This window comes from Mirounga leonina, unplaced genomic scaffold (assembly GCF_011800145.1).
Source record: "Mirounga leonina isolate KUSES-001 unplaced genomic scaffold, KU_Mleo_1.0 Mir_53, whole genome shotgun sequence".
NCBI classification, from domain to species: domain Eukaryota; kingdom Metazoa; phylum Chordata; class Mammalia; order Carnivora; family Phocidae; genus Mirounga; species Mirounga leonina.
Genome location: NW_023270807.1, coordinates 6,955,463 through 6,969,462, shown reverse-complemented (window position 1 = coordinate 6,969,462; position 14,000 = coordinate 6,955,463). Strand labels below are relative to the sequence as shown.

Here is a 14,000-nt window from a genome sequence, read left to right as displayed (position 1 = left end):
CTGGCATGGTGCTTGGCGTGTAGGAAGTGTTCCAAAAATGATATCCACTTATTCTATGACTTCTTCCCATATAGTCCTTTTTTTTTTTTTTTTTTTAAGCAGAGAGGGTAAGTGTGTTAATGTCCTTTTGGGGCACATTTGGAAAAGTGTATCTGTAAAGAGGGAGCTGACCCACCTTCAACCAGGGCCTAGACTACCTCCAAGGGAGTGAGAGAAGTCATAAATATGCAGGGCCAGATCTTGTTTTTATATATAATATTGCTATTTTGTTCATCATGGATTTTTTTGGCATTGATTCTGACTTTTAAAAATACTACATTAAGTATTATTTATCTTGATAACTTACTTTTTTGGCACCCCTTTCAATTTTGTGCCCAAGGCAATGCTTCGTTCACCCTGCTCTAATCCTGCCCTGCCTACAGCACTTTGTGCTAGTCACACCACGATCTAGGTCCTGGACTAATGCAGGCAGAGAAGCCTGTCGAAAAGACCCAGGATTTTCACCCGACTTTGAACTAGTGCTCCCCAAGCCCTAGAGGGCATACTGGATCCGAAGGAGCAGAAGGAGTGGACTACAACTTCCAGAAGGCCGCGCAGCGCGGCGCCCTCGCCAGATTGGCTGCGCGGGCCCCGCCCCCGCCCCCGCCCCGCCCCTACCGCGAGGGCCCAGGGCGGCGAGCCCGGGGCCAGCGCGCTTCCGAAGCCGGCTACCGAGTGGAATCTCGCCCGGCCAGCAGGCTTCATGGCGGTGAGGCCGGTGTCCCGGATGCTGCAGCGGGTGCTGAGGTCCAGCGTCCGGAGCTGCAGCACGGGGGCTCCAGTGACGCAGCACCGCCCTGGGGAGCCCTCCCAAACTGCTGCGGAGGTGAGCCCGCCCACATCCATACCTTCCCCGGGAAGGGCGGCCGGCCAGCTGTCCTTGACTCCGAGAAGCACCCAGGCCGGGCTGCGAGGGCCGCTTCTGGAAGGGATCCCTCAGGGCTTCCTTGCGGGTGGGGAAAGGAGTGGAGGGATGCTCTGTAAGCTGCCCAGTCTCACCTGATACCCCAAGGGACGGGCGCTTCTTGGGGTAATGCTTAATCACCTCCCTGCCCACCCAGCCATGCAACCCCCTTCAAGGTCTGAGTGACCGCCAGACATGGGGAAGCAGGCAGGTAGGACTCTGGATCCAGTGAATTGTTAATTGTACCCTTCTCAGCCCTGCAGCGCCCACCCTGTTTCTTGAACATTTTCTTCCCCTCCCCCCCCGCCCCATGAAAGGTTGTCTGTGACCAGGTGTTCTTGTGACACCCTGCTTCGTAGTGTGACACCAGTTAAAAATGTCACCTTGGGGGGCGCCTGGGTGGCTCAGTCGTTAAGCGTCTGCCTTCGGCTCAGGTCATGATCCTAGGGTCCTGGGATCGAGCCCCGCATCAGACTCCCTGCTCATCGGGAAGCCTGCTTCTCCCTCTCCCACTCCCCCTGCTTGTGTTCCCTCCTCGCCTCTCTCTCTGTCAAATAAATAAATAAAAGCTTTAAAAAAAAAAAGTCACCTTTGTGCCACCAGTAGTCACTGGTCACGTCTGTAGTTAGAGGGCTCTGTGACTTGTCCTTCACTCTTTCGGTTTCATCTTCGTGTCCTTAGGAGGGCTCAGCTTCATTCTTGAGCAGAAGGGAGCAGGATCCCTGTCCAGATTAGGAATCCCAGTTTTCCTTAAGGTTTGGGATAGGCCCCTTCAGTCCTTGACAGCGCACCACAGAGTGATTCATGTCATAACAAGTTTTAAGTTTAGTGTTCTTTTGCCCATGTGGTCAGGGAATAATTTTGGGAGAAGCATCTCTTTTTCATTTGGTAAAACCTCTTTTCCAGACCCACCCGGTCATTCTTTTCCCATTTCTTAGCACAAGACTTCACTCCCTGGAAATCATCAGATCTCTTCCCGCCCCCCTCCACCCCCCCCAACACACACTGCCACTATTGCTCAATGAGGGGGAGGGCCTTGGCCTAACTTGCTTTCCCTGAGTCTGATCCCTTTTGGATCTTCAGTAATCAGGCCTCATTGCTGGGAAGTAAAGGTTTTCAGTTTCCTTGAACTGCGAACTTCATTGAGGGGAAAAGCAGGAACACAAGAATTGCTGAGAGAGCCTTAAAGAATTCAGGAAAAGGGAAGTTTTTTCTTCTCCTGCCCCTAATTTCCTTTGTGCTCTTCAGGAAGGGATCTGTGCCAAGTGACAGATCTCTCTTTCTCTCTTTTTTTAAGATTTTATTTATTTGTCAGAGAGCACAAGCAGGGGGAACGTCAGGCAGAAGGAGAAGCAAGGAGCTCCTTGCTCCTGCTGAGCAAGGAGCCTGATGCGGGACTCGATCTGAGGACCCTGGGATCATGACCTGAGCTAAAGGCAGCTGCTTAACCGACTGAGCCACCCACGTGTTTCCATACTTGGTCTCACAGTAAATCACGGGAGGTTGAGAGTTTGTATTTTCAGGTAATGGGGCTCACCAAAGTTAACTTTCCTGGCGTCACAGAGCTGAAAATAAGGGAGCAGGAGGAACTCAAACTCTAGCCCCTGTGCTCCCGCTTCTTCCTTACAGGGAGAGTAGAATGAGAGGCTATCCCTCCCTTTCCTTTACCCTGTAAGGGGGAGATGTAACTAGCTAGGTAAGAACACAGACTCTGGAGCAGAATGCCGTCATGGGAAGCCCAGGCCTACCTCTGAGTAGGTATGTGAACTTCAGCAAGTCCCTTCGCCTCCCAGGGCCTCAGTCTTCTCATCTGTAAAATGGGAGTAAGTGTCTACTTCATAGAGTGGTTCTAGAGATTAAGAGTTAGTATATGTTGATATATATACTTAGATCAAAACTTAACCCACGTAGGTGCTGTGTTATGTACATATTTGTTGTAGTTATTGTCAGCCTCGCCACAATTGACACATGCTGTGTCCCACTAGTCCCTTCCCACTGGACACTCAGGATAGCCATTCTGTCAACTCTTTGGTCCTAGACCTCCTATGCTGGACATTCCCTGCCAGGGTTACCCTCAGCAGGCAGGTTGCTCCTCGAGTGTTGGGTGCTTCCCCACCTTTCTAGGTATTTCTGCACGGTGCTGAACATGGTGCTCTGCAGGCAGTGGAGTTAGCAGATAGTTTGGGCTGTTTGAAACTCAAGCGAGTGAGGGGGCCACGTGGAATGGTAGAGCACTGGACAGGGAGCCCCAGGTTTTCACCTTCACTCTGTCTCCAATTTCACTTGGCTCCTAGGGCTGTCACTTTCCCTCTTTCCAGCCAGAGGGTTGGCCCAGCCCATCTTTACGCCATGGGGGAGGGCACAGAATGTCTTTAAGAAAATCTCCTGAGGTGAGGCAAGCCTGGAGATCTCTATGGTCAACCTATTCACCGAACTTGCTAGTTGGCAAGAGCAGGAGTGGGGCATTGGGAATCCCTGTCCCCGCCTCTCTTCCCGCACCTTTCCCTCCACCCTGGGAAGTGCTTGCAGAGACAGAGGGAAAAGCCACTGAGTGTTAAATGTTCGTGTGTCAGGGTGTTGGTATGGGGGAGACATGAGGTGTGAAATGGGAGCTGGCTGTGAGGACAGTGGAAGTGGGCCTTGGGCTTGGTCAGAGGACAGGTTGAGTGGCTTCTACAGGTGGAAAGGGGAGGTGGTGGGGTGTGGGTTAAGTGGGGAGGTGGGTAGGGGAGACACAGCTACCTGCTGTCCTGATTGGGGTGGTCCACATAACCTCTGCAGGGCTTACCCCAGCACAGAAGCATGACATCCCTCTTCCTTCTTCCCAGGCTCCATGCAGGCTTTGCTGGGACCACAGGGGGCTAGCCTCAGGTCCTGGGCCTGCTGCCTTGGGGCAGGGGCAGGGGAGAGGGTGACTTTTTGCAGGGCAGAGGAACCCAGTATTCAGAGGGTCACAATGAACAAATGTTGGAGAGGGGGTGTTATGCAGGAAGGAAGTGGATGTAGGAGAAGGTAGGGGACAGTAGGCCTGGCCTGGGACAGTGATACACAAAGGGAAAGAACAACTTTCCGGGGTTATCTTGAGTTCCATTCTTTCCTTCAGAATCTTTGCTTTGGTGAAGTGTGACTGTTCATGCCAGGAGCCATAGGTGTAAAGACCCCACATTTAGGGAGGGATGGAGGGAGAGGGGGGGATCCAGACTGGGGCCTAGGCGCCTTGCTGGGTCTTCTTGTTTAACAGAGATTAATTTTGAGTCACCCCTGGTATACGTCCTCCCAAATAGCAAGGATCCCAAATCAGAGCCACTGATATCTGAGTTTGGAATGTGTTCTTTTTCTCAATAACCCTATTTATTATATTCTAGAGCTATTTGGGGCCTGGCCTTTATCATTCAAACCAAATGCCCAGAGTTAGTGACTACTTGGAGGGCAGCATCCCTCCCTTAACTAAGTCCTTTGCGTCCTTTGCACCACTCTTCCCCACCCGCACCCCGTGCCCCAGTCCACACTGGGCAGGTAGACAAGATACACCTGGTAGCAGATGGTAGGCTGCCTTGGGCCTGGTCATCCATGGTCCTGGAGGAGCTCCAACTCCACTTTCCCTGCTTTGGGGGGTGTGACAGCAGGTCGAAACCCCAGCCTTGGCCCATCTGCCATTAAGTACAGTTGGGCCTTGCAGGACTGACTAGGGGAGCTGGCAAGAGTGGGAAAACTAGTCACAGCACACAAGTTAGAACTCCTCCATGAATCTGTGTTTAATAAACCAATATATGTAAGTAGGAATTCTACTAAGAAAACGGCAGCGATCACTTATTGAATACCTGCTGTGTCCTAGGAACTCCTCCAACTGAGTCATGGAGAATTATTTTCCACCCTTTATGGATGAGGAAACTAAGGCTTAAGAATTTGGGTGATTTGCTCTACAGCTAGTTAGTAGTAAAGCCGGGCTTGCAATTAGGTTTACCAGCTCCCGGAGTCTGTGCTCTGAACCACAACAACTAGCCCTGGATTAAAATAGCTCCTGATCCTGGTATCGCAGGGCCAGTGGTTCTCAGCCAAGCTGCAGAGTAAAGAGCTGAGACATTGAAAACAAACAAACAAACAAAAAGCCAGGGCCCAATCCCAGAGCAATGGAGTCAGAATCTTTGGAGTGGGGCTCTCAGGCCTCAGCACTTCTTAGAAGCACTGGTGGTAGTTTTGATGTGCAAATTGTTGAGAGCCACTGTCCTAGGCGAAGCCATTTTGACAGTGGAGACCAGCCCAGAAATGAATGATGACCCCAGTGTGACTGGTTTTGCACACACTACCTTCCTCTTCCGATTAAGGACCAGTCTATTTAGTTCATTGACATACATGCATTGACACAGTGACATACCATGTAGACGCCGGGATTCCGAATCAGGCAAGAAGGCTTCCCACACGGAAGTGGGGGGCGGGCCCAGCCTGGTCCAGGTGGGGCTCTGAGGCTGTGAGCTGCTTCTGACATGTCCCAGGCCTTCTTGGGTGAGAGGCATCACTGTCCACCCTACACGCTCATGCCCTCTGGGTCAGGGCTCCTCTGACTGCTGCTATTTTTTCCTCCAGGGGGTTTTTTAAAGGAAAGGGAGAGATGGAAGAATGAAAGTAGGACATGCAGTGGTGGAGGAGAGAAGAGGCAGGGATGAGGCTTGTTAACATCACAGTGATGAGCTTGCAAGGCTGGCCAGGTGAGAGACTGTGTGTGCGTGTGTGTGGTTCTGCCAGTACAGAGTCTGGATGAATCTGGATAAAGTCACTCTAAGTCTCAGAAGTGAAATCCAGCCTGTCCCACCCCGCCCCCCCCAACCAGGGCCACAACAGAGCGTCTGATTATGCTCTTCTTGGCCGGTTACTCCGCTTGCTCCCTCGTTTCTGTTGAGTCATGTTCCTTGGTCCTCTCACTTGCTCCCAATTGGTGCACTTTGACTCCTCCCTCACCCAGCCAACAACCCCCAATATGTTAAGAATAGGGTGAGGGTGACTGGTGAGGGGCTGGGGTCTGGGGTGACTAACAGATTCCTAAGTTGCAAAGAGCTGTTGACGAAGGATTGGGTGCAACTCTGCTGGAAATTCAGCCTTCCAGGTATCTGATTTCTTGGACCGTGGTGGCCAATGGGGCTCTTGACTCTGTCATGTCCCCTGCCCCACTCCCAGGGCTACAGGTGGAAAGGCAGTGGGGTGAGTAGGGAGGTAGGAAGCACTGTTAGGATTGTAGCAGACAGCAGTTCAGAGAAGTGACCGCTGTTTGCTTGTCATGGGACTGTAAGCAGGGTTTCTTGGAGGATGGGGGGGACACTGGTGTTGGGGTGAGCAGAGTGAGGTCACTTTTATGCACCCAGGAAAATCCTGGAAGCACCCCCACATACGTTCACTCCTATCCCTTCTATCTCCTGAGTCAGCGGCCCTTGACCCTGGCTGTACTTTAGAATCACCTAGACAGACTAAAAACGTGAGTGCTCAGATATCCAAATTCAGTTGCTCTCCAGTGGAAGGTTTTTGTTAAGCTGCCAGGTGGTTCTGACGTGCAGCTGGGGCTGAGGAAGTCATTGAAGGAAATGTTCCTGCTGGGTGCAGGCAAACAGTTACCCTGAGCCTCTGGGGGGCCTGAAGCCTTCTGCTGTCGTAGGTTACAAGATCATGATAATCCTAGATGTTTACTTGCCAGTTTCCTGACCCCCTTCCCTTGGCTTACCTGAGCCCTTAGCTGTGTTCTTATTTTACAATGGGGTAAATGGGCCTGGAGAAGTCAGAGAGCTTTCTCAGGATGTCAGGTCACACCTGGCCCAGAAATCAGTCCAGAGCCCTGTCCAGAGACCTCATGAAAGACCTCATGATCGACCTCGTGATTTCTTTGTTATAAAGATTCTAAAGAAAGGACTTCTCCCCCACCCTGTGCACCACCCCATGTACCTTCTTGGATTCTCCCTTTGCAGTAAAAATTTAGACTTTGGACTCAGAAGACCTGGATTTGCATCCTGGTTCTGCCAGTGGTATTCTTGAACCCCATGCAAGCTTCACTTACAGTAATCCCTTATGGGACAGGTGTGGGAATTGAACAGAGAACATTCTTCGGAAACTTGAAGATGTTTTGTGAATGTTGCTTCTATGGAGCAATTTTCTCATCAGCATCTGTTGTGACTGAGGGTTGTGCGCTCAAGGCAGGAGATCAGACTTGGGGAAACACTGAGGTTGGCCGCCTCCTTTCTCTCCCCAGGAGGAGTTTGGGTGAGCCATGCAGGGAGGCTCCAGCAATCTCCTCCCTCTGAGGCCCCAGACAGTGGATGCTTAATCCTTCCAGCAATGGGTGGGGTGAAGGATGAAGACTAGAGTCATCTCTGCAGGGGGTTAGTGGGTGATCATCCTGGCCCCTCCCTTCTGCCTTCCTAGAGGCTGGTGACCTCCTTCCTTCTGCAGGCCTCCCTGGTTGTGCTGTCCTTGCCCCAAAAGCCTTCTGCTTGAGGGGAGCCCTCTCTGTGAGTGTACTCTACCCTTCCCAGCTGGGTGTCGTCCTCAGCCACTCCCGATGGCTTGTTCGGTCCTCCAGGGCAGTGCTGAGGCCCCAGGGAGCCCAGCTGACAGGGGGTAGCTATGAGGAGGCACTTGTGTGACACTCACCCCCCAGAGTTAGTGAGCTAGCGTTGAGCTCCTTCTGTCTCCCATTGGGAAGGGAGGGAATGGGAGGTCTGGGTTAGAGACATGGCTCACCATGTCCCAGGCAGCCACCGTCCCGCTCAGTTACCCGCTCCCTCTCTCCCCCTTTCTGGACACACTAACTTTCCATTTGGCGTAGTTGCCAGATGCCAAGTGGCACATTCTCTCCCACTGACCCACCCCAGAAATACTGGAGATGTTTGTTCCTAGACAGGCTTCCTTTGAAGGAGGGGGGTGGGTGGTAAGATGGTGACGGAGAGAAAAGGCTGGGGGTGGGGCAGCTGTGTCCCTATAGAGGTCCTGCTCCCTGGGGTTGCGTTGGGGCCTTGGGGACAGGTCCTAACCTGCAGGCCTGTTTCCCAGTCTGTGAGTGAGAGGGAGAATCCCAGCTCCCCCAGGACTGCAGGGATGAGAGTGGGGGAGGGGATGCCCGATGGGAGGGGGCTTTATGTCCCGGAGGCGGTGGGCCCTCCACGCCCCTCTCCCCCAGCCAGGGCCCAGAGGCCCACGCCTCCTCTGCCCGGCATTTCAGGAGCTGTCCAGGCGGAGACAGTTCCTGCGGGAGCACGCGGCCCCCTTCTCCGCCTTCCTCACCGACAGCTTCGGCCGGCAACACAGCTACCTGAGGATCTCGCTCACCGAGAAGTGCAACCTCAGATGTGAGTCCCCTTCCTGGGCCCCTGCCCCCCTGCTGAGGCATCTTCTGAAATCTCCCCATGCCCAGGAAGCCTCTGCAACCCTCCCCATTCCTCGTCCCAGCATCTCCTCCCACCCTTCTTCCCTGCTTGCCAGGTGAGGTTGTGGGGCAAGATAAGGGTCAAGGTTGAGTTTTAGGATCCTGGAAGCTGAGCTCTACTTGGAACTAGATTTGAGAACAGAATTGCAATGGAGATTGGACCTAAATCTCAGTCTGCAGGGCTCTTCCTCCCTCCCTCCTATTTTGCACGGTTCCCAGCATTCAGGACGTGGCCAGGGGCGGGCGTGGGGGTGCTGGACACCGCAAGCACGTGAGGTACACAGCAGTGCCCGTGGCCGGCACTGCCGGCCACAAGACGCCCCAGGCCTGTGACAGAAGTTGCTTGGGGCCAGGCTGACACACAGAGTATTCATCTCGTAATCATTTACGGAGTGCTCCGGAGGTGTGGCTGCTGCTGGAGGGACTTCCAAAATTTGTCTCTCTCCCTCTCTCCTGCTTTCCATGGTTTCTCCCAATAAGAAATGTATTTACTTCATGGCCCAATAAGTACATGTGTGTATGTAGTAAACGTTTAACCAAACAATACTCACTGCATGCGGTTCTGATGTTCTGATGTTCTTTACCTATTCTATTCTATCTTAAAAGACCAGTTCTGGACCCCTCACTAATTTGACTAAATGACCCTATACTAGGTCTCGACCCAGTCCTTGATAAAACTCCCACAGGAGCTAATGCGAGGGGACGGTGCTCCCTCGCCCTCCAGGGCTCCCTGCATTTGCCCCATTCTGCTACCTCCCCCTGAACAAGTAGTACCTCAGTTTTCCAACCTGTGAAATGGGACTGGTAACCTGAAATAGGCAGGACATGAGAGCACTTGTCGCTACAGACGAGGGTGACTTTTCACAGGCCTCATGACCCAAGCACACAGGGTCACTATTTGCCACAGCAGATGGAATGAAAGGGGTGACCAGTGCCGGAAGGAGTGGGCCCAGGGCCCAGGACTGCCAGGCAGACCCTGCCTAGCTGCCCCTATGCTGAGGGAATCAGAGTCTTGGCATCCCTCACGTTGGGCTGGGCTCTGCTCTCGGCCTGCTTCATCCTCTTTAACCTGTTCCCTCAGTCTCCCCTCTGAGGGAAGAGGCAGTGTTAACATGCCATAGATGAGAAAGGCGAGGCCCGGAGAGAATCTGTAGTGTTTGTACCAGCTCAGATTTGGCGGGCTCGTTCCTCACCATCCAGGTGGGGATCAGGAGAGACGTCTGGCCTGGTGGGGGAGTGGGGGTCTCAAGGCACCATGGGCCGCTGTGCTGTAGTCACGGCCTTCGTCTGCATCCCCTCCCTTCCTCAGGTCAGTACTGCATGCCCGAGGAGGGTGTCCCGCTGACCCCCAAGGCCGACCTGCTCACCACAGAGGAGATCCTGACCCTTGCACGGCTCTTTGTGAAGGAAGGTATAGACAAGATCCGGCTTACAGGGGGAGAGCCGCTCATCCGGCCGGACGTGGTGGACATTGTGGGTAAGTTTGAAAGCTGCGGCCACTTCTCCCAGCTCCTGCTGCATCCAGCTGCGCTTTGGTATTCATATCGGCAGCTGACATCCATTCAGAACCTAGTGTTCACTTGGCCCTACCACCTTCTGAGATGGCTACCGTTGTCATCCCTGTCTTATTAGGAAATGAGGCACAGTTCAGTAACTTGTTCAAGGTCGCAAAGCTGGTAAGCGCCAGAGCCCAGTGGCTTGCTGTCACATTTAGACTAAAGTCCTCACCGGGGCCTTGAGGGCCACGTGGTCTGGCTTTTGCTGACCTCTGAGACCTCTTGCCTGCCCCTCTGCCTCCGTCCCGCCCCTCCATGCACACCACCAGGCCATTGGACTCGCTCTTTTAGCCGGGAACACAGGGCACACTGCCTGCCTCGTTCGGGTCTCTGCACACATGTCCTCCTTGACCACTGTCTCCAAACTACATCCCCACGTCTACACCCCAGCCACTCTCTGTCCCAGAAGTTGGCAAGCTAGAGCCCACAGGCCTAATCTGGGCCATCAACTATTTTTGTATGGCCTGCAGGCTCAGAATGGTTTTTATATTGCTAAATGGTTAAAAAAAAAAAAAAATCAAAAGAAAATAGCATTTTGTGACACATGAAAATTATATGAAATCAGAAATTTACTGTTTGTTAATAAAGTTTTATTGGAACATAGCTGCACCTGCTCATTTACGTATTTCCCAGAGCTGCATTTCCAGAGCTGAATAGTGCTGGCCACAAAGACTATGTGGCCAGCAAAGCCAAAAACAGTTACTATCTGGCCTTTTCAGAAAAAGTGTGGCAACTCCTACTCTATCCCCTTCTTCTACCTTATTTTTTCTTCATAGCATTTGTCTCATCCACGGATATGTTACTTGGTTGTATGTTTATGTTTCCTTTATACTGTCTCTTCCTGCCATTAGCTGGCATGAAAGCTGTCGTTGCTGAGGCAGCTTTGGTTCCCAGCCATGTTCCCAGCATGTGGGCACATGCCTGACACGGAGCTGGTGCTCACTGGTACTTACTGGTTTGAAATGCGATCTCTGAAGTAGGACATTCCTGCGTGTGAATGTCGGCTGTGCCTCTTACTAGCAGCATAGCTTTGGGCAACCTTTTTTTTTTTTTTTTTTGAGATATTTATTTATTTATTTATTTATTTATTTATTTATTTATTTGAGAGAAAGAGAAAGCGTGAGCACAAGCGGGGGCGGAGGCGGGAGTGGCAGAGGGAGAGGAAGAAGCAGGCTCCCTGCTCAGGAGCCTACAGGGGGCTCAATCCCAGGACCCTGAGATCAGGACCTGAGCCAAAGGCAGACGCTTAACTGACAGCCACCCAGGTGTCCCTGCGTAACTTTTAAAATCCATTCTAAGCCTCCAAGTAGAGATGAAGTTGACCTGGGCAGGAAGTGAGCAGGAAACGCCCAGCACATGGCAAAGCATTCTGTAAGGGGTCACCCCAGAGGGCCTCGTGCCATGCCTTGCTTCTACTCCCCAAGGTCAGGCAGAGAGAGACCTTAGCTTCTATAGTTACAGATGATGAAATCACAGGAAAATAAGGCTCTGTGTTCTTGGTTCTGAGCTCCCACCCCTGCTGCTCTGGCGGGGGGATCTTCCAGGCCTCCGTTCTCTGCTTCATTCGCTGGTTCAGTGTATGTTCTCTGGAGGCTTCTTATATGCCTGATACTGTGCTGGGAGCACAAAGGTGACTGAGCTGCAGACCCTGCCCGGGAGGATCCACAGCCCATTGCTGGAGGCAGCCGCCGGAGCCAGCTGTCTAGTAAGGACCGACCAAGGGGAGCCCAGGTGCCGTGGAAGCCCAGAGGAGGTGCCCCTGACAGCCCCTGGTCACGTGACCTGGCATCCTACCATCATTCCTGTGCTGGAGGAGCTGACCCCCTGTTCCAGATGGCTCTTCAGAGCTGAAAGCAGCCCGGCTTCCAGGAAACAGTTGAACCTGCTGAGCCCGGCTGACTGCCAGGCACAGCGCCCTCATTCAGGCCACATCATCTGCCCTCTGCCATGGGCTGCATCTTAAACCCCTGTGTTCCATGACAGGGCCTGTGGGAGAGCAGAGGGATGACTGAGTACAGACACGAGGACACGGGCCTTTCCATGGGAGCCGCTGACCTGCATAGTGGCAGGAATGGAAACCAGGAAAGTTGGCAGCCCTGTTCCCGCTCTGCCACTGCCCAGCCAGGGGAACTTCTGCAGATTCCTTCCCCACTCTGAGCCTCGGTGTCCTCATCTGTGCACTGGCCACTTCAAGGGCCTTTCCTGCTGTGATGGCCCATTGGTCATGGGAACTGGCTGACCAATAAGGGTTGATCAGCACACAGATGTTAGGTAGGACAAGGCCGCCACCGCAGTGACCTGCTAAGGAGGATTTACCTCCCACTCCCAAGAGTGCCAGTTGACTGGGAAAGACAGTCCCCCCCTCCCCCCCAGGGCTGCAAAAGAAGACAGCTGCTAGGCTGTGGATTGCTGGGGCGCTGTGCTCACTGACACTTTGACATCTCTCAGCCTAGCAACTTTGGTCTTGCCCAGAGGCACTTCCCCAGAGCAAAGCTGTCCTGAAGGGCAGGGCGGGTGGGTGTTATTGGGGAAGCAGGGCTGAGGGGAGGGGAGGGAATAGCACTCAGAGCTGGGATGCTCACCAACACTTGTCCCCACCCTCCCAGGTGGAAGTAGCGAGGGACCCCACCCAGGGGTGTAGAGCGAAAGGGTTGCAGGTTTGTCGGAGCCTGCTGTCCCCAATCACTTCGGATCCCTGCCCGAAGCACTGTCCATCTTGGGCCTGGTGCTGCAGACCTTCCCAGGGGAAGACTGCCCAGCCCGCTTTGGCTCCCCATCTGCCATTACTGTGACCCCCCTGGGCCAACCCAGACTCCCCAGCGCTTCCCACCCCCCACCCCCAACCCCGGCTTGTGTGTGGACGAGTTCCTCTACCCCTTCTTTTTCAGCAGAGCTGTCTGGAGCAGGACTGCCCACCAGAACTCTTCTGGCTGGTGGCACTGTTCCTATCCGTGCTGTATGACACGGTCGCCAGGGCTCACACGCAGCCTTGGGCACTTGGCCGGTGTGACGGAGGAACTGAATTGTAACTGAATCGATGTAACTTCATTACATCTTAATTAATTGAAATTGCCACACATGGCCAACGGCTGTCATGTCAGACAGTGACAGTTTGGGATTTTTGTATTTATCATTCTTTATCTCATTTTTAAAAATGAGAGAAGCATTTTTGAGCTTGATGAGGACCGTGCTGTGTGTCTTTCAGGGCTTCCTCTTTCGATGCAACCGGACTTGTACGCGTCCTCCTGAGTTGCAATTTGTTCCTTTTCTCTGCCGTTCCGTTGGTGAAGATAGCACCCTTTATCCTGCTAGGGAGCATTTGGGCTCTTTCCAGTGTTTTGACGTGTCAAGTAGCACTGTTTAGAACATTTTTTATTCTCGTTCGTGTGTCCTGGAGTGCACTTCATGTAGGAGTGGGATTGTTGCCTGGTAGAATGGGTGAATGTTTAACTTTGGAAAACAGTTTGGCGTTATCTTACAAAGCGTTTGTTGCAGCTTCCTCTGACCCACGTCCTCCTCAGCACTCAGTATTCTTATTCTGGATTTTTGCCAGTTGAACGAGGATGAAATGGTATTCTATTTGGTCTTAATTTGTATTTCCCTGTTTAAGAATGAGGTCCGGCATCTCTCATCGTGTTTATCAGTCCCAAATATCTTTCTTTTCCTGTGTAATACCACCTCCTGTCTTCTGCCCCTGTTTCTCTTCTTTCTGTTGTAATTTTCTTTCATATTGGTTTGGTAAAAGTTCTTTACTTATGTTGCAAATGTCTCTTACCAGTTTGAAAAAATAAGCAACATTTAGTATAATAATTCTTTTGATCAATAGCAGTTCTTCAGTGGATCAGTTTTGTCCTTTATGGTCAGTGCTTTTTACATCTTTTAAAAGAAACACTCCACTCAAGGTCAGAACAGCTCCCTGTTTCCACTAAAACAGTTAAAATTTTGCTTTTTGCATATTTAAGTCCTTAGTTCATCTGTGGCTGGTTTTTGGGAATCCAGTTTCATTTTTTTTTTTTTCCATGTGATAGTCATTTTCTCTAGTTCCTTCTTATTGAAGCCTCTGCTTCCTCGATAAATCTGCCATGTGTGCATTTGT

At 52.2% G+C, this 14,000-nt stretch overlaps 1 protein-coding gene across 5 annotated transcripts in view; it reads left to right on the top strand.

The window, feature by feature from the left end:
- Positions 1-658: 658 nt before the first annotated feature.
- Positions 659-14,000, top strand: part of MOCS1 (molybdenum cofactor synthesis 1) — a 36,978-nt gene continuing 23,636 nt past the window's right edge. For 3 of the 5 annotated variants that reach the window (XM_034991256.1, XM_034991261.1, XM_034991262.1), the window contains exons 1-3: positions 659-865; positions 8,145-8,271; positions 9,658-9,825. In XM_034991256.1, the coding sequence (XP_034847147.1) occupies positions 743-865; positions 8,145-8,271; positions 9,658-9,825 (418 nt within the window). In that variant the 5' untranslated portion in view covers positions 659-742. Of the gene's footprint in view, positions 866-5,527; positions 5,650-8,144; positions 8,272-9,657; positions 9,826-14,000 lie in introns of all 5 variants that reach the window. The other 2 variants (XM_034991257.1, XM_034991258.1) reach the window with 2 other exon arrangements.